General features: G+C 42.0%; 1 protein-coding gene across 2 annotated transcripts in view; it reads left to right on the top strand.

Annotated features, from left to right (window-relative positions):
- Positions 1 to 21770, top strand: part of PEAR1 (platelet endothelial aggregation receptor 1) — a 209984-nt gene that overhangs the window by 153835 nt on the left and 34379 nt on the right. For both annotated transcript variants that reach the window (XM_068253475.1, XM_068253476.1), the window contains 9 exons: positions 1728 to 1902; positions 3693 to 3813; positions 6825 to 6988; positions 7095 to 7197; positions 8235 to 8381; positions 11905 to 12033; positions 15422 to 15550; positions 19386 to 19514; positions 20131 to 20259. In XM_068253475.1, the coding sequence (XP_068109576.1) occupies positions 1728 to 1902; positions 3693 to 3813; positions 6825 to 6988; positions 7095 to 7197; positions 8235 to 8381; positions 11905 to 12033; positions 15422 to 15550; positions 19386 to 19514; positions 20131 to 20259 (1226 nt within the window). The remainder of the gene's footprint in view (positions 1 to 1727; positions 1903 to 3692; positions 3814 to 6824; positions 6989 to 7094; positions 7198 to 8234; positions 8382 to 11904; positions 12034 to 15421; positions 15551 to 19385; positions 19515 to 20130; positions 20260 to 21770) is intronic.

The raw sequence follows: 21770 nt of genomic DNA, 5'->3' as shown, positions 1-21770 counted from the left end.
CAGCCTCCTTATACTTCCTCCAAGCCAAATAGTAAACTACACCCTACACATTTTTCACATACAAATAAATGACTTTTACACATAAAATTAACTCATTACCTCCCACACTCCCCATTTTTTTTTTTTTGTAATTAAAAAAAAATTAAAAAATTTACAATTAAAAAAAATACATAAATAGTTACCTTAGGGACTGAACTTTTTAAATATTTATGTCAAGAGGGTATAACACTGTTACTTTATAAACTATGGGCTTGTAATTAGGGATGGACGCAAAAATGAAAAAAATGCACCTTTATTTCCAAATAAAATATTGGCGCCAAACATTGTGATAGGGACATAATTTAAATGGTTTTATAACCGGGACAAAAGGGCAAATACGTTTCATGGGTTTTAATTACAGTAGCATGCATTATTTAAAAACTATAATGGCCGAAAACTGAAAAATAATTATTTTTTTCCCCACATTTTTCCTATTTTCCCATTAAAACACATTTAGAAAAAAATAATTCTTGGCATAATGTCCCACCTAAAGAAAGCCTAATTGGTGGCGGAAAAAACAAGATATAGTTCATTTCATTGCGATAAGTAATGATAAAGTTATAGACGAATGAATGGAAGGAGCGCTGAAAGGTGAAAATTGCTCTGGTGCTCAGGGGGTAAAACCCCTCAGTGGTGAAGTGGTTAAGGTATAGGATAATAGGTAAAGGGAAGCTGTGTATGGAGTGGTAGAAATGGTGGTCAGTAGTCCTAGGTAGGAGAGTATGCTTGCCTGAAGAGGTGAGTTTTCAGATTGTGCCTAAAAACAGTAGGTGTGGGTAAGTGGTGGATGCGTTCAGGGAGAGTGTTCCAGAGGAGGGGAGAGGATCGAGAGAAGTCTTGTACGCGGGAGTGAGAAGAGGTGACTAGGGAAGAAGACAAAAGCATATAGAGCAGAGATTGCGTGTAGGATGGTATCTGGAAATAAGTTTATTTAGATGGGAAGAAGCGAGGTTGTGGAGAACTTTGTAGGCGAGAGTAAGGATTTTAAATTGTATCCTTTGTGTAACTGGCAGTCAGTGAAGGGACTGACAGAGGGGGGTTGGGCTGGAGAACCGGAAAGAAGAGGTGGATGACTCGTGCAGCAGAGTTCATGATGGACTGTAACGGGGCTAAACGGTTGGCATGGAGGCCGCAGAGCAGAGAGTGTTGCAATAGTCTAGTCGTGAAATAATCAGGGCATGCACCAGAAGTTTGGTTGTCCTGTGCAAGAAAAGGGCGGATGCAAGAGATATTTTTTAGGAGGAGGTGTATACCAAAATAAACTTTATTTACCCCTGAGGACTATGTGTTTCGTGGCTTAAGGCAGCCTTATCAGGTCATTAAAGTGCCAGATAGGTAGCGTAGTGGAGCTTGGAGCAGTTTTTCGCTCCATCAGGGCAAACACTTACCTTCAATTTTAAACTTTAATTTTTCTGTTGTATCATATGGGTGCCTCCAGTGATCTACAGTATTTATCAACGAAAAATGTCCATGACAAGGTTTTTATGCATGTAATGTTCCAATTAAAACACCAGCTGATCAGGTCAAAACAGTTTATCGCTGCACTGACATGTTCGGTTTGTAGTGATGGGAGCCACCTTGTTTTTAAAGTTCAGCTAAGATAACTGAGTAGGAGGCAATGACATATCTCTACTTGTTGTACTGTAAGATATCCTGCTTATTTGTTCCATGCCTCCTTGTGTTTCCAGCTGCCACCCAATGACTGGAGAGTGCACATGTAAAACAGGCTGGGCTGGACTTTTCTGCAATGAGACCTGTCCTCATGGATTCTATGGAACCAACTGCCAGGAGCCATGCTTGTGTCTTAATGGAGGATCCTGTGATAGTGAGACTGGCACATGTCAGTGTGCTCCTGGGTTTTCAGTAAGTTTCCTAAATGAAGTTTCTTAAAAGAAAAGTCGGCTGAATACTTTTTACCATTTAACAAATTTCAGTATACCCTTACATCTCCCCCACACTGTCTTTGTAGGCAAGAAATAATCTAGTGATTGATGATTCATCAATTTACTGTTACTGTGAGCCCAAGTTGAAAACTGATGAGATAAACAATCTTATTTACCCTCCGACTCCTAAAAATTACCTTTATTTAGATTTCTCATGGTTTTATTGTATATTTAAACAATTACAAAATAGATTTAATTTTTTATATTCTTTGCTCAATGGCAGTGTCTCAAGAGTCCAAGAGCTAAAATACACAAACTATTGACCTTTTTTTATTATATCCCCTGCTATCAGAAGTTGTTCTCTTTCGGGAAAAGTTTTATGGCTGTAATTCCTTATCAGTGATGGTTACGCTATAATCCGACAAGGATCAGACAAGAGAGAAATTTTCACTTGCATGCTTGAAGGTTGGTTCAGACAATAAAAGAAAAAAAGGAACACAGCCTAGTAATTAATATGTTTGCCACTGTACATACACATGTTTATCTCATCATGTCACCTCGGTTACACTTTAAAGGTGTCCACCAAATAAACAGCTTGTTTTCAAATCTAATTATGGCTACTCATTTAAAGAAGGTCCATATGCAATTCACTTTTTCAACTGAGTTTTCTCCTAGGTGATCATTTTAAATGTGTCAATAAAATGCCTTTTAAGCCACCAGAAAGCAAGAAAATACTTAAATTTAATAGTACTTTTTCGCCTACTTTTTGGCACTTTTTTAGTTGAAAAGTGCTACAAAGTTATTTTAAATTGAAGTTGAAAAATTATCTCGTAGGAGAAAACTCAGGTGAAAAAGTATGGCCTCCAGTCTCTTGTTTGTTTAATACATAAGACAGTAAATTTGTATTTATTGGTGATGCACGATATCTTGTGCTTTGCACATCCCTACGCCTATTGGAATAAAGGCAAATTGATGTAGTTTGGAAATGACCAATCAAATGTAGCAGCAGCTGCATTTGATTGGTCAATTTCCAAGCTGCATAAAATAAAGATAATTTTGCATTATCTTATCTTGTTTGCATCTAATTGGCCATCTGTACTTGGCAATAAAACACAGTGAGGCTTCAGCCACATTTTCTTCAGTAATCAACCTGCAGTTTTGGTACATTTGGCTGTTCCAATAAAACCTCAAGGCAGACATAATTAAACACTGTGGCAGAATAGAATTAAGGGGCCCATACACTCAGCCGATTTTCTGGCCGACCGATCGATCCCGATAGATCGATCGATTGCAAATCGGTTGGCCAATCGACCGATCGATGGCCGATTTCGATCGATTTCGATGGATTTCCATCGAACTGGCAGGGTGGAAAATTTAGGTCGATCTGATGAGATTGCTTATCAGTTTGCATTGGCCTTAATGGAAATCTGATGGCAAAAAAATGCCATCAGATCGAATTTCAATAGATTTCAAACTGAAATCTATTGGAATTCTATCCTGGTAAAAAATGTTCTAAAAACGCATCAGATAGATCATCAGATGCATTTCTTATCTGACTGCTGCCAATCTGACGAGTGTATGGGCACCTTTACTCATGTTTTGGGGCCCAGAGTCATTTGTACTGTACATTGTGTATTTGACCTAAGAAGTCACTCTTTGTAGAGGGGTATGATGCCAGGGAATAAAACAATAGCCATATAAAGGAAATAGATTGCCTGAAATATTTTTTGTACAGTGGGGTTCTGAATTTGTTTTATTTTTTTTTTACAGGGAAACCACTGCTCTGTCTACTGCCAAGAGGGCACTTATGGAAAGAAATGTTCCCAGAATTGCAAGTGTAAAAACTACCTGGCTTGTTCTCCCATTGATGGCACCTGTGTGTGTAAGGAAGGTAAGGAACTAAATGGCTGTCTTGATGCTGGTTGCTGAGGTCTGAGCCGGATCACCCACAAGGAAACCTAAGCGGGTGTCGCAGAACCCGCTTGTGAATTGGCTTCATGCAAAAACACTGACTTTTTTGGGAGACTAACACCCTCCATTTTTATCATCTTTGGAGTTTATTTTTATACCGTTATATATACCATGTTGCTGTATGTGGGATTTCTAGGTACAAAGGTTTAATATTGTAAAGGCAATGGAAAATCGAGTACCCACAATAGTGTAGTATATTAGAATCCATTACAACTAATTATTATTAGGCACAAATGAGAAGGAATTAAACAGGCTAAACTCTCTAAATACATACAGGGTGCATTTCTCTGTGTAGGCAGAGGCGCCAGGCAGGATAAAATATATTAATAACAGTTTTAAAATAGGAGGTAGTGGTGGACTAACTCCTCATTGAAGATGCAAATTGTCTGTATCAGGCAAAAAAAGGCTTTATTGTGTATACCAAAGAAATTGGGATGCGTTTAGCAGGTATTTAACCAACTTCCTCAGGCAGTGAACAGGAGTAACTCCTAGACACATTAATTGTCTGCTAAGAGACACCTAGGAGTTACTCCTATTCACTGCCTGAGGAAGTGGGTTAAAGACCTGGGAAACACGTCACAATTTTATTGGAGTACACTATAAAGTTTTTTTTTGTTTTGTCTGATACAGGCAGTTTGAGTCTTCAATGGGGAGGTAAGTTCACCACTACCTCCAACTTGTAAACAGTTTTTATATCATTTACCTTGCCTGGTCCCTCTGTGTCATTTCATCTTGAAGGGAACCTAAACTGAGAAGGATATGGATTTTTCCTTTTACAATAATACCAGTTGCCTGAATCTCCTGCTGATCCTGTGTCTCTAATACTTTCAGCTACAGCCCCTGAACAAGCATGTAGATCAGGTACTCTGACTGAAGTCAGACTGGATTAGCTGCATGATTGTTTTAGGTGTGTGATTCAGCCACACTGCAGCCAAAGACATCAGCAGGTCTGCCAGGCAACTGGTATTGTTTAAAAGGAAACATCCATACCCCCTAAGTTAAGGTTCCCTTTAAAGGCTTAACGTTAGTTTACATCTTGATATGTGACACTTTCTCATCAAGGAGAAGTGAGGCTAATACAAAACTTACAACATGAAACCTTGGGCAACATACATTTATGTTATCTCCTATATTCGGCCTTATCCACCACAATCTCTTGTAGCCATAGCCAATGTCCGCTGCAATGCACTATGTAGGTACGACATGTGCCTCCCAGTGGTACCATGTAGGAGCTCTGGATGTTGTGGGATCCTAGCAACACTCCTGTTGAATATCATACTCATATACTTACCTCAGGAGGGTGAATCCTATGGATCCTTTTGAGGCTTCTCCCACCCTCCTAAGCCTATGGGAGCGCTGGCAGTTCCAGAAATACAGCAGACAAATCTGTAATCCCCCCCCCCCCCCCCCTGGGATACTTATATCAGGAGGGGGAAGCCTTTGGATCCTAATGAGGCTTCCCCTGTCCTCTTCACCCTCCAGGGTACAGCACTACCGCTATCCAGCACAGATGCAGTAGTGGCATGAATATTTCCACCTGTGCCCGATCGGATCCACTTTACTGCACAGGCAACTCACACCTGCGCTGTAGAGAAGACCGGATTGGGCTTAGCTATTTCCATCTGAATTCGATCAGAAAGTCACTACTACGCCTGTGCTGGAAAGGGGAAGGTAAATGTTGCACACTTGTCGGCTGTATTTCAGGGGCTGCCAGCACTGGATCCTTGAGGCTTAGGAGGATGGAGGAAGCATCATATGGATCCAGAGGCTTCCCCCAAAAGGTAAGTATCCCCTGGGGCAGGGGGTTGTTACAGTTTATCTTTAAAGGGAACTTGAACTGAGTAAAATTATTTAAAATAAACACATGATGTAGCTGCAAATGAATATTATATACTTGCCTCGCTGTCAGTTCCTCTCACCAATGTCTGCTTACAGTGATCCCTTCCAGTTCTGACAATATTTTGTCAGAACTGAAATATACCAGTTGCTGTCAGTTACATCTGAATGTGCAAGGTAATGTCCATGTTTCCCTATGGCTCAAGTGGGCGATATTCCAGTTTAACAGTGTGCTGACCAGGAAGCTGTTACAGGATCATCTCCATTTTTAAAAAGGATGGAGAATTCCATTGATCACAGTGGACAAACAGGATGCAGGAGAGGAGAAAGAGATTGATGAGCAGACTACATGGGAGGTAAGTATGACCTGTGTATGTTTTTGACTTTTTATTTTCAGTTCAGGTTCTCTTTAAGTAAATGAAAGCCCTGTATTAGTAGCATAGCCAACGCACAAAGAACTGGTGTTTCTGGCCCTTCATGGCTTAATGTAATAAATTCTGTTTAAAGGGTAGGGTTTGCCTGCTCTAATTTATTATAGAATCAGGAAAACCCTGACTCTCAAAAGAATCACGTGCGCAGCGTGCACACCACAACCATTGTTCTAAGTGGCCACCCACAATTACACCCCCCACAGTAAACCACCGCCGGGCCGGCCACAATTGTACAACCCACACTAAGCTGCCACCAAGATTCTTCCAGATCCATGTATATTTACAAGGTTCGGTTAGTATTTAGGATGAGATTGAAATAATACTGGTCCTTGTAATATAAACGATGACAGTTGCCAGGTTGTCATGGTGATCTCTCAGCTTCTGGGTCCATGCATACTTACCAATGTGGATTAGTATTATACATCAGCATGGTGCAAATAACTGAAATTACTCTCACCTGTAAACTATACAGATGGTGGCCATACATGGTACAATTTTTTCATCCAATCTTACCATTTCTATGTAATATAAGGGAACTGCTTAAATTATACTTTCAGTATATTCACTTAGTTTACCCTTATACCACATAGAAATGGTAAGATTGGATGAAAAAATTGTACCATGTATGGCCACCATAAGTGCCACTATATTCTCTCCTATTCAGGCTGGCAGAAAGGAGACTGTTCTGTGCCTTGCCCTAAAGGAACCTGGGGATTCAACTGCAACAGGACGTGTCAGTGTGCCAATGGGGCATCCTGCAGCCCTATCACCGGACAATGCTCCTGTGCCTCTGGTTGGTTCGGGGAGAAATGTGAGCTGCCATGTAAAGTACGTACAAACCTGCAATTCCGCTATGCCTTCTACCAAGTTGACACTAATCTCTATCTTTTTATTATGTTAACAGTCTAATATCCATCATTGTTTTTGCCTACAGGATGGTAGCTTTGGGCCTGGATGTAGCCAGCGCTGTGACTGCAAAAATAATTATGGCTGTGACCCGGTCACTGGGATGTGCAAGTGCCTTCCGGGATGGACTGGTGAGTAACCAAAGATTTATATGTGTCCTTGTAATGCACACAAATGCATCAGACCAGATTTTGTAAAGCTTCTCTGGGCCAAGGATGATAGAGCATACATGATCTCTCCCTGATTCATAAAAAAAATATATGTGTGCCATCCTTCTTGTAAGGGTTGCTGAAAGGTGAGTGAATTATTAACTGTTGTGTCATGTCCTTTCTGTGGACAGACATTTAATGAGAACTTATAATCAATCACAGTGTTCCTAAAGGCACGTACACATGTCCAATTTGTCTGACCAACTTGTCGTCCGACTTATCGTTTGAACGACAAGTTGGATGTGTGTACGTGCAATCGAGTGACTGATAGCAGCTGGTTTGCCCAATCCGCTTGGCGGATCAATTGGATCAGCTGTCTTTAAAACGACAGTCAGGTCCGTACGTGTGTACAAACGACCAGGGATCGCTTGACCAACTAATAAGTCAAAGAGAGTTGGACAAAGAGAGTTGGACGACGTCCAGTCTGTCAGACGACATGTAAATTAGTTTGTCAGTTGCTTTGTTTGGACGTGTCTACGTGATTTTTAAACGACTTGTCTTTTGTCTGACAAGTCATTCAAACAACTGATCCAAATGACAATCAGGCATAAAGTTGGATGTGTGTACACAACTTAAGTGTACTTTAAAAGTTTCCCACTGTGCACAACACAGCATTCACCACTATCATATCTTTTTACAAGGTTTTCAATCTTTGTTGTAGTAGCATTGCACTCCTCGCCTATGGGTTGGAAGACTTGAGGTGGGGTGGAAGCTTCATGTTAACGCTGCTAAACAAAGTTACCGGCATTCTGCACTCATGTGACAAGTGGCCCAGGGAGAAAAGAGATTAATTGACAGGTGCAAAATAAATTACACAGAAAGAATACCTTGCATGGCAGACAAAAGCAAACGACTCTTACTTTCTGGACGACCCTCGTAAGAAGGAGGCATTCTGCATTATGATCACTGTCAGATTTGTATGTCTTTTAGTCTGATCAATATGCTGTTTTTTCTTCTAGGTGTGTACTGTGAGCAGAAATGCAGAGAGGGACTGTGGGGGAAGAACTGTAACATGTCCTGCACATGCAAGAATGGAGCTTACTGCTCTGCAGAGGATGGATCCTGCACCTGCACAGCTGGCTTCCAGGGCTCTGACTGCCAGAACAGTAAGACAACAATTCTGACGTCTGAAAACAGCTGCAGACATGGGACTAATACACAATGCCATATGTTCCTTGGTTAGAGCAAAGTACAGTTGTGGTCCCCAACTGGAGGCTATTGACTGCCTGTGAGCTAAATGTCCTCCCATAAAATGTTCAGTGATTTCCTGTAAAGAATAAGGACGCTTTTGCCTAAAATATGTTAATTATAAGGACCACTATCGTGAAAATTGTACGTACACATACAAATAAGAAAGTACGTTTCTTCCAGAGTAAAATGAGCCTTACAGGTTTTGGACTAGCCCATCTCCTCATGGGAGATTCTCAGGGTTTTGTTTAGTTTCAATAGTACTTAGTAAATGGCAGTTGGTAATTAGTTGCTAATTCCAACTGCCAGAATAGTGTGCAAACAGGTAGGTGGTCTGGCCAGCATCATGGAGTAAATCCTTTTCAGGGAATGCCTTTATAAAGAATAAAATCCTTGCTGAGAATCCCCCATGAAGAGATAGACTAGTTCAAAACCTGTTGGTTCTGTCAGATCTCTATAAGTGACAGCAACATAGGAGAAAAGTAATTGCTAGCTTATTTTACTCTGAAAGAAAAGTACTTACCGGTATTATTTGTATGTATTTACATGTAATTTAGATTTTACGATTTTTGCAATAGTGGTCCTTTAATAGAGTTTGTTAGTTTAAGTGGATTTATAGCCATCCACACAAATCAGTCTCCAAATGAAGCATTAACATATCATTTGATGACACGTGTAATAATTTCTGGTCAGTGAGAGTGGCAGTCAGTCAAGACTTTATGCCTGCCGCCAATTACGTTATCACCACTTATCATACCTAAATGATCTATATCTTGTTTTTTTCACCACAAATTATGCTTTTTATAGGAGAATTATTTTTTTTTAGTAATTACTTTTCTTCACAATGGGGGAAGATGTGCCCAAGAAGTATAAAATGTATTAAAAAATAACTAAGACTAGAATGGGTCAGTTACCAAGTAAGAGTTCATTATGTACTGGCAACACAATTTTTTGTGTCTATGCCCACTTCCTCAGGCCAATTGAAGTACCAGCATCTGCATATAGCCAAACACGAAGTGCCTCTGTGTTTGGCTATATGGATATACTGGCACACCAATCGTATATATTCTGCTGCTTGCAATGCATTAGAGTAGCGAGCAGAAGACAATGAAGCCTCAGGGGGCGTAGATATACTGCTGGTTGCGCGAATAGTGGTTAAAACACATATATATACATAAATACACTTGTCCCAGAGTAAAAGCACTCTAATTTTTTTTTACTTCCTGTGTAACTATCATTTGCAGTAGGTATTATAATCTGACAGGTCTGAACCTTTTACTGACAGATTTTGGATTCCTTATGGGGGATTCTCAGAGTTTCTTTTAAGTTTTCAGAACCACTCCCTGAACTATACCAAAAATGCTACCTACTCCCATGCACGTTCTGGAAGTCTGACTATGCTAGTACTGCCACTCAAGGAGATGGACTACTCCATGACCTGTTGGTAAGAGGTTCAGACTTGGTAGACCACAATACCTGATGTAAGTGACAGCTACATAAAAGGTAAAAAACGTATTGTGCATTTACTCTGGGGAAAATGTTCATTTTATATGTATGTGTACATATGAAATTTCAATTTTACAGTTTTTCACTATTGTGCACCTTTAAAGGAAAGCGGTAGTGAAAGGGATATGGGCTTCAATTCATCAAAGGGTGTTCGATAACAAAATCCCAGTCCTTAAAATACCGCATTCGGTATTTTACACTTCACTCTGCTAATTCATCAATATTCTCACATGTGTGGTAGAGGTTTGTACTACGGCTTCAGTTCATCAAAGGCTGTTAGATAACAGCAGAGTGGTGCAGAGCAGCTTGGAATGTCCCTGTGTTGTTACAAGCTGATAACAATAGAAGGCATCCAGACATCCCTTTACATGTAAACGTGTTATATTTACTGTTACTTATACTGCCTCTGCTGCTCTGAATCTGTCCATCAGTGTTTAACATTTTACTTATTTGCCACAACGTAGATAAACTTCCTGGAGACATTACAAATGCCATGCTTGGTGATTTCACCACTTGCATCTTTGCATATTCAAACAGGGACTCAAAGGGTTACACCACCGTTCTCTCTGCTCACTGCCTGGGGGGTCTGGAAGCTTGTGTGGAGAAGCCTGTGACCTATCAGCACCTATCAGTGGCACTTGCAGGAGAACAGGGGCTGTTTCTATTGGCTGCCTGCTCCTGTTAATCATAAAAACATTCACACAGAAGGCTTTGGAAGCCTGTAACGACAGGGGAGAGCTGGAGATAAACACCGAATGTGCTAGCGAATGTGGGAACCTTGATGAATTAACATTTACTGACATTTGCTGACGTGTTGAGCACAAGTCGGTAATTTATCTCATTGCTCTGTGATTTCAGCTTCTCATTCGGTAACAGCTTTGATGAATTAACATTTTCAAAAGTGCTCCGTTAAGTCAGCTGTTTTCAGCATTACCGAATGCGGTAATGCTTGATGAATTGAAGCCATGGAGGCTTTCATCTTTATTCAGACTGTTAAAGAAATCCTTTGTTGCTAAAAGTGTAAGTGACAGAATGAGGCTGACTTTGTTGACTCACACAATACCAAAGTCGAAATAACAACAGGACAGCCTCAAATGGCATTTTTAAAACATAGGAATGATATTTAAAACTGATTGATTAAAGTGCCTCTTTAATGCGGTATGAATTTCAGCATTTCTTCTTTTGTCTAAAAGATTATTAAAAACATAAAACCTACTACCAGAAAAAGACTGGTAGCAGAACAGCATTCAATCAGTAAAACGCATCACTTTCTTCTTAAGTGGAAAGCTTATTTCCATGGCTTAGGATGTAATTACATTGTATTTATTTTACATTTTCTTATCAGCCAGAATTAGTAAACATTCTTAGCAGTGCTGAAACTCATGCTGGGAATACACGGTAAGATTCTGAGCCATCTAGATGGCTTGATAGATAATTTCCAACATGTCCGATCAAGCGCCCAATCGTTTCTGTGCTCGATTCTGCATGGCAGACAATGGAAAAAGATAAGAAAAAACAAGCGGAAGATAAGAGAATCGCCCGCAGAATCGAGCAGCAAAAACGATCAGGCGTGGAATTGAGCGCCAGAATCTTACCGTGTATCCCCAGCATAAGCTGCAGGCTTAGCAGAAGGAAAAGAAAGGAGACAAATGATCACTACTTACTAATTGTAGCTTTTACAGCAGATTAAACTGAACTTTGGGAACTTGTGATTTGTAAACAGACAATATTACTTGTGCACAAAAGCAAATATGGCAACTGTATGCGTAATATAAAAGTAGGAAAACACATTTTTATTGTTTCTATTGAATGTTATGTTAGAGTTTTATCCTACTTTAAAGAAGAGAAAATCTCATGAATCTGCGCAGTAGATGATGATCAGATAATTAGAATTTAGTGAAATCTTTTTTATTGCTATACTCTTGTTTTTCCCAGGCTGCCCTCCAGGTCGTTATGGGAAGAAATGCACCTTTACCTGCAAATGCTCCAACCACTCAACATGTAGCCCCATCGATGGCTCCTGTAAATGTTCCCCTGGATGGAGAGGCAGCGACTGCTCTGAGCGTATGTCTTTTTCATACCTATGAAATAATATTTCGTTTTTAATGAGTTATCAGCAACAGATCATAGCTCTCAGTTGCGTGTACGTATTCATTAAGTGCCAGTACTTCTACTCCATTTAACATTTTCTGGTGTTTTGTGTCCTTGCTCTGACTTTTCTCCACCTACTCAGGTCAGTTGCAGTGGAACAAGTGGCTATCTGAGTCACTCAATTCACTGTATTCACACCTGTCACTATGTTAAATATGGTAACCAAACGACAGATATATCATCAACTGAAACCACACACCTTAAACTAACCTGTAATGAAGGGTGTGGATCAAAATCATTGCATCCAAAAATCAGTATTGCTGAAGATTAGAGTGGGGCCGAACCTCCGATTTTAGGTTCGCAAACCGGGTTCGCGAACTTCCGTGGAAGGTTCGGTTCGCGTAAAAGTTCGCGAACCGCCATAGACTTCAATAGGGATGCGAACTTTGAAAAAAAAAAATTATGCAGGCCACAAAAGTGATGGAAAAGATGTTTCAAGGGGTCTAACACCTGGACCCCCAGGTGGAGGATTGGGATACATGCCAAAAGTCCCCGGGAAAAATCTGGATTTAACGCAAGGCAGCGTTTTAAGGGCAGAAATCACATTGAATGCTAAATGACAGGCCTAAAGTGCTTTAAAACATCTTGCATGTGTATACATCAATCAGGTAGTGTAATCAAGGTACTGCTTCACCCTGACACACCAAACTCACAGTGTAACGCACCGCAAACAGCTGTTTGTGTAGTGACGGCCGTGCTGGACTGGTGCGCACCATGGCGAGAACAGGTATGCAGTGGCGGGTTCACTGAACAGAACAGGTATGCAGTGGCGGGTTTACTGAACAGAACAGGTATACAGTGGCGGGTTCACAGAACAGGTATGCAGTGGCAGGTTCACTGAACAGGTATGCAGTGGTGGGTTCACTGAACAGGTATGCAGCGGTGGGTTCACTGAACAGGTATGCAGTGGTGAGTTCACAGTACAGGTATGCAGTGGTGGGTTCACAGAACAGGTATGCAGTGGTGGGTTCACAGAACAGGTATGCAGTGGTGGGTTCACAGAACAGGTATGCAGTGGCAGGTTCACTGAACAGGTATGCAGTGGTGGGTTCACTGAACAGGTATGCAGTGGCAGGTTCACTGAACAGGTATGCAGTGGTGGGTTCACTGAACAGGTATGCAGTGGTGGGTTCACTGAACAGGTATGCAGTGGTGGGTTCATTGAACAGGTATGCAGTGGTGAGTTCACAGTACAGGTATGCAGTGGTGGGTTCACAGAACAGGTATGCAGTGGTGGGTTCACAGAACAGGTATGCAGTGGCGGGTTCACTGAACAGGTATGCAGTGGTGGGTTCACTGAACAGGTATGCAGTGGCGGGTTCACTGAACAGGTATGCAGTGGTGGGTTCACTGAACAGGTATGCAGTGGTGGGTTCACTGAACAGGTATGCAGTGGTGAGTTCACAGTACAGGTATGCAGTGGTGGGTTCACAGAACAGGTATGCAGTGGTGGGTTCACAGAACAGGTATGCAGTGGTGGGTTCACAGAACAGGTATGCAGTGGCAGGTTCACTGAACAGGTATGCAGTGGTGGGTTCACTGAACAGGTATGCAGTGGCAGGTTCACTGAACAGGTATGCAGTGGTGGGTTCACAGTACAGGTATGCAGTGGTGGGTTCACAGAACAGGTATGCAGTGGTGGGTTCACAGAACAGGTATGCAGTGGCAGGTTCACTGAACAGGTTCACTGAACAGGTATGCAGGTACTGAACAGAACAGGTATGCAGCCAGGAACAAGCTAAGCCTAACTAATCTTTCCCTATGAGAGACAGTCTGCAGCAGCTCGCCCTACTCTCACTAACGCAGGCACACGAGTGAGTGTAATGGCCGCCGCTGCCTGCCTTGTATTAGGGGGGGAGTGGCTCCAGGGGCTAGTGTAGCCTAATTGGCTACACTGGGCCTGCTGACTGTGATGTAGAGGGTCATTATGGGGCAAACCGAACTTCTGCAAAAGTTCGCCTGCGGGACGCGAACGTGAACCACTGAAGTTCGCATGGAACCGTTCGCAGGCGAAACGTTCGGCCCAACTCTACTGAAGATCTGCACACCAGCCAGAAATTCCAGCAAGTGGAAGTTTTAATAAATCCTCAATGAGTACATTGGTCCTTATTCAATTCACTTTTTCTATTAAGTTTTCACATTGCAGATATTTTATTATCTTCTGTTTTCAAATAACGTTTTAGTCCTCTACAATTAAAAAAGTACTCAAAAGTAGGTGAAAAAGTACTGTCAAAGTTCTTCTGAGTAATTTGTTGCTTATTGGTGGTTTAACCGATAGGCGGCGGCAGGTCGTAAGTGGTTTTATACGGAAACGGCCGCTCGTCCGAGCGGCCTTTCCATGTCAGTTCACGGAGGGTGTCTCCGTGAACAGCCTGCGAGCCTCCAATCGTGGCTCGCAGGCTAAATGTAAACACGTGGGAAAGAAATCCCCAGTGTTTACCTCGCACGGCGCTGCTGCGTAAAGAATATCGGCAATCCCCGGGCCTCTGATTGGCCGGGGATCGCCGGCATCTGATAGACTGAAGCCTATCAGAGGCGGCGCAGGACGGATCGCCGTCCTGTGCCGCCCATAGTGAGGAGGGGAGGGAAGGCCAGGGAGGTGGAAAATCGCTGCGGAGGGGGGTTTGAGGAGCCCCCCCCGCTAAACGAAAATAGCCGGCGGCGATCAGACCCCCCCCAGCAGGACATCCCACTAGTGGGGAAAAAAGAGGGGAAGTCTTGTCGCCCTGGCTGCCTGCTGACCTGTGCTGTGGGCTGGAGAGCCCACAGCACAGATCAGATAAAACAAGCCCGGTCCTTAAGTGGGGGCATTTTATTTATAGGGTGTGAAAATATCACATAGGAGAAAACTTGGGAGATGAAGTGAATTGCATATGGCCATTTTCCTTAATAAACGGACAATAATTTTGGGGCCCCTTTCTCCAAGTATAGGGGAGATTCAGTGACCCCAAAATGATTGTAAGTTTATGAATACCTATAGATTATAAACTAGAAATAGATTAAAGACTAGAGTATAGATTGCAGACTAGAAAATTAATACAACTTTGTGTTATGATTAGTGTTGGAAATTTACATATGGCTGCTATAGCAAATGTTTAGCCACAGTGGAGTTTAACTTAAAGGAGAATATCCTATTGAAGGAGAATAGTCTGTTGAGCAAGCACAAGCAGGCGCAAGCAATCAAGTTTGCGGAATTCTTTGTAATGTAAACAGGGGACCAGTGGCAAGGTGTTTTCCTTTTCTTTCCCTTAGCAATGTGGAATGTTATCTCTAACAGATCTCTGCCCTGTTCTGTGCTTAGCTTGTCTACCAGGTTTTTGGGGAAAAGATTGCGCCAGCATTTGCAACTGTCAACATGGAGAACCATGCAGCCTTACTGACGGCACATGCAATTGTATGCCTGGATGGACTGGGAAGACATGCTCAGAAGGTAAAGATGCACTTAAAGATGATATCCAAACTTAGGTCAGACTTTTAATACTAGGGTACCATCTGAATAGTCAAATGCCAACATGTGACTGAGACTTTCAACCATGCTGCAGTAGCTGCCTTGGTTGACCCAGAAGCATGCCCACAATCTAACACTCCATCTGTGAGAAGTCCTGTATGCATTAGGAGGCAAATAAGTCTAGAATGGACGAGAGGAGGTCCCATTTAGGAGCATGGTTTAGGAGGTGGTTGATGATGAAAACTTGCATTCAAATTTTATACTACAATAGGAAGAAACAAATCTGTGAAATGTTAATGTGGTCAATGTGTACAGTACATGTAAGGCTTAAAGAGAACCCGAGGTGGTTTCTAAGAATCCTAATAGCAGACAGAGGCTGGCTGTGCATATAATCACCATCCACTGTTGCTATATATCGTCCCTCCAGGGCCCCCCTGCGCTCTGCTCTGCCCCCCAAAAATCACAGCCGCGCTGACGACACGCAGCATGTCACCAGCCGTCTGTTTACAATTGTCTATCAATCTCCGACGCTCCCCCACCTCCGCCATAGCTCCGGTCCCCACCCGCGCCCCTTCCCTCCCCGCTGATTGGAGGGAAGGGACGCTGCGTGTCGACAGCGCGGCTGTGATTTATGGGGGGCAGAGCAGAGCACAGGGGGGCCCTGGAGGGACGATATATAGCAACAGAGGTTGGTGATTATATGCACAGCCAGCCTCTGTCTGCTATTAGGATTCTTAGAAACCACCTCGGGTTCTCTTTAAAAGAAAGTGCCAAATCAAACGTTACCCCTCAAAAATAAGCTTAAGGACCTTGAGATGTGAATGGTATGTAAAAAGGTCAGGCAGGGAGGCTGGTTCATTAAGCTGAAATTACAAATTTACATTTTTCTCTATATTTCTGTCAGGAGCAGGGATATTTTGTTCATCCTCATATAAATATTAGGACGAGCTGATTGAGCCAATAACAATAAGCTGGCCTTTTTTCTGCTACGGTTTAGAAATGCCAGAAAAGTATCTTACAAACGCCTCTAATGCTAGATACACGTCATGCAATTTTCTGTTAGATAGAGAGGGGCACTACTTGATTTTGTGCAGTAGTGATCTTAAAATCAATCCTGTTATCAATCGGAAGCAGATCTGATGGGAAATTGCATAGTGGGTAACTAGCTTTATAAGTAGACATTGGCCTCAATTCACTAAGCAGTTTAGACAAGTTTACTGATGGTTTTTAGTCTACTGATGATTTGGTCAGTTGCATCAAAGGGGAATTCACTATTACCAAATGTTTCAGACCTGTTTTTAGACCTGGTCTAAACCATTTGATAATTAGGTGGGTAAAGCAGGGGAAATGATCAAAACATGCAATTCACAAACGAGTAGCTATGACTGACATCCTTCTCCTTTGATGAGCTCTCCTCTGCATACAATTAAACTCCTGCAGAATTAATTCAAAAGATTCCATCCTCACATCTAAAATACCTCACAGAATTACCTTACTTTACCACCAAGAAATCAGCTGGTCTAAACTCTGTCAGAAAAAGTAGGCGTGGTTACACCTTGTTTGCTTTTGTGAATTGTGTACTTACTGAATGTTAGACGAGGTCTAAAAACAGGTCTAAAACATTACACCAAACCATCAGTAGACTAAAAACCATCTGTAGACTAGTCTAAACTGCGTAATGAATTGAGGACAATGTTTGAATATAATGTGGAGACAGATCTAAGCATAGCTTTCATCAATAGAGATGCTTTTTAATTTTTAGGGGTGCAAGTAGTTCTGGTACTCTGTAACTTAAATGGGTACTGTGTTACAATCCCTCCTATGTCAGTGACATATATACTGTAATAAAAATGGAAGTCAATTAAGAGGATGAAAATATTAAGACCAAGAGAACCTAGGGCCCATAGGGGTGTTCTAAGTTTGCAATACTGGAAATAAAAGAAGCAATTCCTCTTTCAGGTGTATGCTGATACAACCCCATTAAAAGATTAATAATCGTCAACTCAGAACATACATTTCAACATCTAAATTATTGGGTTATACAGGGATGGTTCATAAAATCAACTTTGAAATAAGGTCACAAACATATATGGATTATTGACAGCCCTTTACTAAATACCTGACATATTTCACAAGGTAGCAATCACTTCTTCAGAGGCAATGGGGAAGGACAGCACATATCAGGTTTGTCAAATACATGAACCAGTACATACTGATGATCATGACATTAGTGTGACTTTTTTTAACATAATTTTGATACTAGTGTGATTAAGTTGGCAGGGGTCTCAAAAATAGATGCAAACCTAAGACTACCATGTACTAAAATGGTGGCGGAGGGAGCAGCATCTCAGATGCAAGTGCTGCAAGCCGAGCGGCATATAATGAATGCATTCATACGCTTCATGCATCTTGAATTCACAAACCGTGGAGCGGGATATAAAATAAATGGCTTATCAGATTTGGAGAATCCCTTGGGAGTATTAGATCATAACATATTAGCAACCATATTTAATATTCTTATATTTCATCTGTGCCCACAACCAAGACACATCCACCTTTACTAGATAACAGTTGGAAGCAAATTAAAAAGTCTTGTAAAAAGTGTAAATTTAAATGGAGCTCTGATGGAAAGTCCTCTTCCACACCATCCATCCATCCAGCATCTGTTGTGTCCAGTGGTGTCCCAGTGGGCACATAAGCATCATATGATAATAAAGTGCTTTAAAGAGGAACTGCAATGACATATAGTAGAATGCAATCAATTATGCAGGATACCCACCTTTAGGCCTAATTCACATTATAAATTAGGCCGTGCAATCGCAAGCGCTTTTGTGAGCACTTTTGTAATTGCTTTTCCCTGCGCTTTGCAGAGCGATTTGCACTTTCTTAAGTGCTTTTGTTTGGCGATTTTTTTTCTTCCTGACAACAATCAGGAAGTGAACTCTTGACCTGGAACTAAATAAATACAATGCTTTTTCAAGCACTTTGCGATTTTACTATACTTTGTATTAAAGCGCAAACGCTCAGGATATGGTGCAGGCTTTTATGGTGGTTGAACTGTGTGCAGATGGATATTTCTGTGGCTGCATCTAGATTTATTCATTTATTGATTTTTGCACTTATCTATACTTGTACTTATGTTTTTGCCTGTCACGTAACTATATAATAAATATTTGTTATTTTCAATAGATTATATGTGAGATTTTATTTATTCTATGCTTTACTGATAGATCACTGATTGGAAAAGGCCACATTATAATCAAGCTGCACATGATGTATGGCTATATAAGCTTTGTGATTCATTAAGCAGGACAAAGATAGGGGTGGCCACAGTGCAAACAATATCAATGGTTCAAGGTGACATTTCGTTAAATGATCTGTACTGAGTAGATGTTCATTGTCTACCTCATCTAATAGTGTATGATGGCCTTTTCAGTCTAGATTATACAGATAGGTCTGGGTACTGTGTACCACTCAGTCCAAGGTCTATCTCATTGAGACATATTAATCCATCCCTGGTAGTGAGGTGGAGCAGATGTTGGATCAGTATGGCTCTAAAATGTATAGACCATACGTAGCTGGGTTTTAGGGACGATTTGCATATTCATCAGTGATGCATTATGGGAGATACTGTTTGCTCACTTAAAGTTGTACTATTCCAAATACTCCTATTTTAAGAAGACACATTTATATTTAGCATGGCCTTTTTTGTCATGAGTCTAACAAAAAAAACTGTCATGTTTCCTTTTGCTCAGATGATCTCTGCCATCCAGGCACAACAAAAAAACTGTAATCATATTGTGTTCTGTTTCCTTAGCATGCCCATCTGGACGTTGGGGGAAAAACTGTGCCAATACCTGTTACTGCCAAAATGGAGGACACTGTAATCCTGTTGATGGTACATGCATTTGCCCATCAGGATGGGCTGGGAAAATATGTTCAGAAGGTAACCCCCATTATTTAATCTATCCTACCTCCTTCCCCTAACTAACTTGGCACAGTAAATCCCAACACACACTTCCATGTTTGTCTATGAGTGTCCTCAAAATCAGGGTCACACAACCAACCATTGAGGGGGGGGGGGGGGGGGTCAGCCTGAATCCTTGGAGCTACATTGGTTTGGATTGTGCTTTCCCAACTCCACCCCCTCCCAAAACTCCCATCTCACCACCTACTGTGTCATTCACCATGGCATGCTTCAGGCAATTGATATACCGGAAGGGGGGGGGGGCTGTGAGGGGGAGTCAGAGGCTATATAAATAAGTTCTCTTCAGTCTGGCAGTAAAGGAAAAGGGTAAGTGTTATAAGGTTTCTACATGGGTTTTTTGGGGGGCAGAATGTCCAATTTGTGCTAATTTGCCCATTGCCATCCCTTATTTGGTCAAGCTGCTCATTTCTAAATGAAAGTGTGAATGAGTTAAAAGCAAGGGGGCTGAGTCATTGAAGGGATAACATATAAACAAACATAACACTTAAAGTGGATGCAAATCGCTCTCCCTGAGATGCTGATCTATGTTGTAATGCAGTAAACATGTTTTAATGTAGCCTTCTCTTTTGCACAGTCTGCCCCCAGGGGTCATATGGAGAGAACTGCATGAACAAGTGCAAGTGTCAGAATGAAGTAGAGTGTGATCACATAAATGGCAAGTGTTCCTGTCTGCCTGGATATCATGGATCCTTCTGTGATATGAGTAAGTTCACACAATGCTAGCAATGATTTGGAACAGTGGTGCCAAACTCAAATAAACAGGGGGCCGAAAATAAAGACATAGACCAAGTCGAGGGCCAACACTGAAAATCATTGAAAAAAATTGTTAAATTTTCAGCTGTTTTTTGATACACCAGGCTGCATGTTATAGCAGCCAGAGATCACATGCATCCCTCAATGCCCCACGGAAGATGCTGATGCTAGATAAATCAATAATGTGATCCCTCTTAACGTCAGGGACCGGGTGCTGGTGGTAGGTGGCGTGTGAGGCTTTGCTCTGCCCCTCCAGCATTAGTTTAACTATTGATGGCTCTGTCAGTGTTTTGTGCATGTGGCTGCTTGTATTAGAGATGCACACAATCTCTGGCTACTATAATATACAGTCCACTTTATCAGGTGAGACTGCTCCGCTTGCCCATAGGCCACCTATACTCACACTCCATGAGCGCTTTCCTTTTGTCTTTTTTATGTTGGCTGACATGTATGAATTTTGCTCACTGAGTGCGCATTACATGTCTCCCAAAAAATAAAAAGGACAGTGTGGGTATAGGTGGCCTGGGGACAAAAACAATAGTCTTGCCTTAAACAATGGGCTGTATAGCAGCCAGAGATAGTGTATGTCCCTAATACGAGCTGCCATGTGCAAAAGAGCCATCCATACCTGATCTAATACTGGAGGGGCAGAGAAAAGCCTCACACACCACCTACCAGCCCTTGTCTCCTCACAGTTTCTCCCTCCAGCTAGCTCCTAGACCCTAACTCTCACCCATGCTTCTCCCGGGACAACGGGACCTCTCCCAGTTCCTCTAGGACAACGTCTGGATGGCGAGAGTTGGTAGAGTAGGAGAGAACCCTTACACACAGATCAGTGAAGAGGGCAGGAGTGAGGGTCGGTGTTTGAGGAGTAGGAGCGTGCCCTCCCACAGAGCTCCGGAAAGAGGGCGGGAGTGGGCAGATCACATTGAGTTCTAGAGTGGGCAGAGTGGCTACGCTTGCTGCTCTGCTCTGTTACCCGGCAACTTGCCGTCAGAGTAAGAGCGTTGGAGGGGCGGAGTGCGAGGGTGGCCTCATGGCCCAAACATCATGTAAATTGAAGAGAACACTTGCAGGCCAGATTTTTTGGGCACGGCAGACTAGTTATTGCCCACAGGCCAGAGTTTGACATATATGATTTAGAGGAAAATAGACTGTATGAAAATTACTATGAATTGCAGCTCTAGTGCAGATCCCACCAGGGCGTGCATGGCACATCGGTGCATGGTGAGCCAAATGACGGCTCATCCTGCTGCTGCCCAAATTCAGAGTGAAACCACTGTTCCCCCTCTGAGTCATAGCAACTTGGAGTTAGTAATTTGGGGCACGCCAATCACTATAAAATTATTGCTATAGCTGTGCCAAGCTTCGGCGCTATGCGGCAGGCACCCAAAATCCCTGCCTTGCCACCAGGGGTACTATCTGCATGAAGTTTCTGTGTTCTTCCTGTGTATGTGTGGG

This window comes from Hyperolius riggenbachi, chromosome 9, assembly GCF_040937935.1.
Source record: "Hyperolius riggenbachi isolate aHypRig1 chromosome 9, aHypRig1.pri, whole genome shotgun sequence".
Lineage (NCBI taxonomy): Eukaryota > Metazoa > Chordata > Amphibia > Anura > Hyperoliidae > Hyperolius > Hyperolius riggenbachi.
This window is presented reverse-complemented; position numbering and strand designations above follow the sequence as displayed.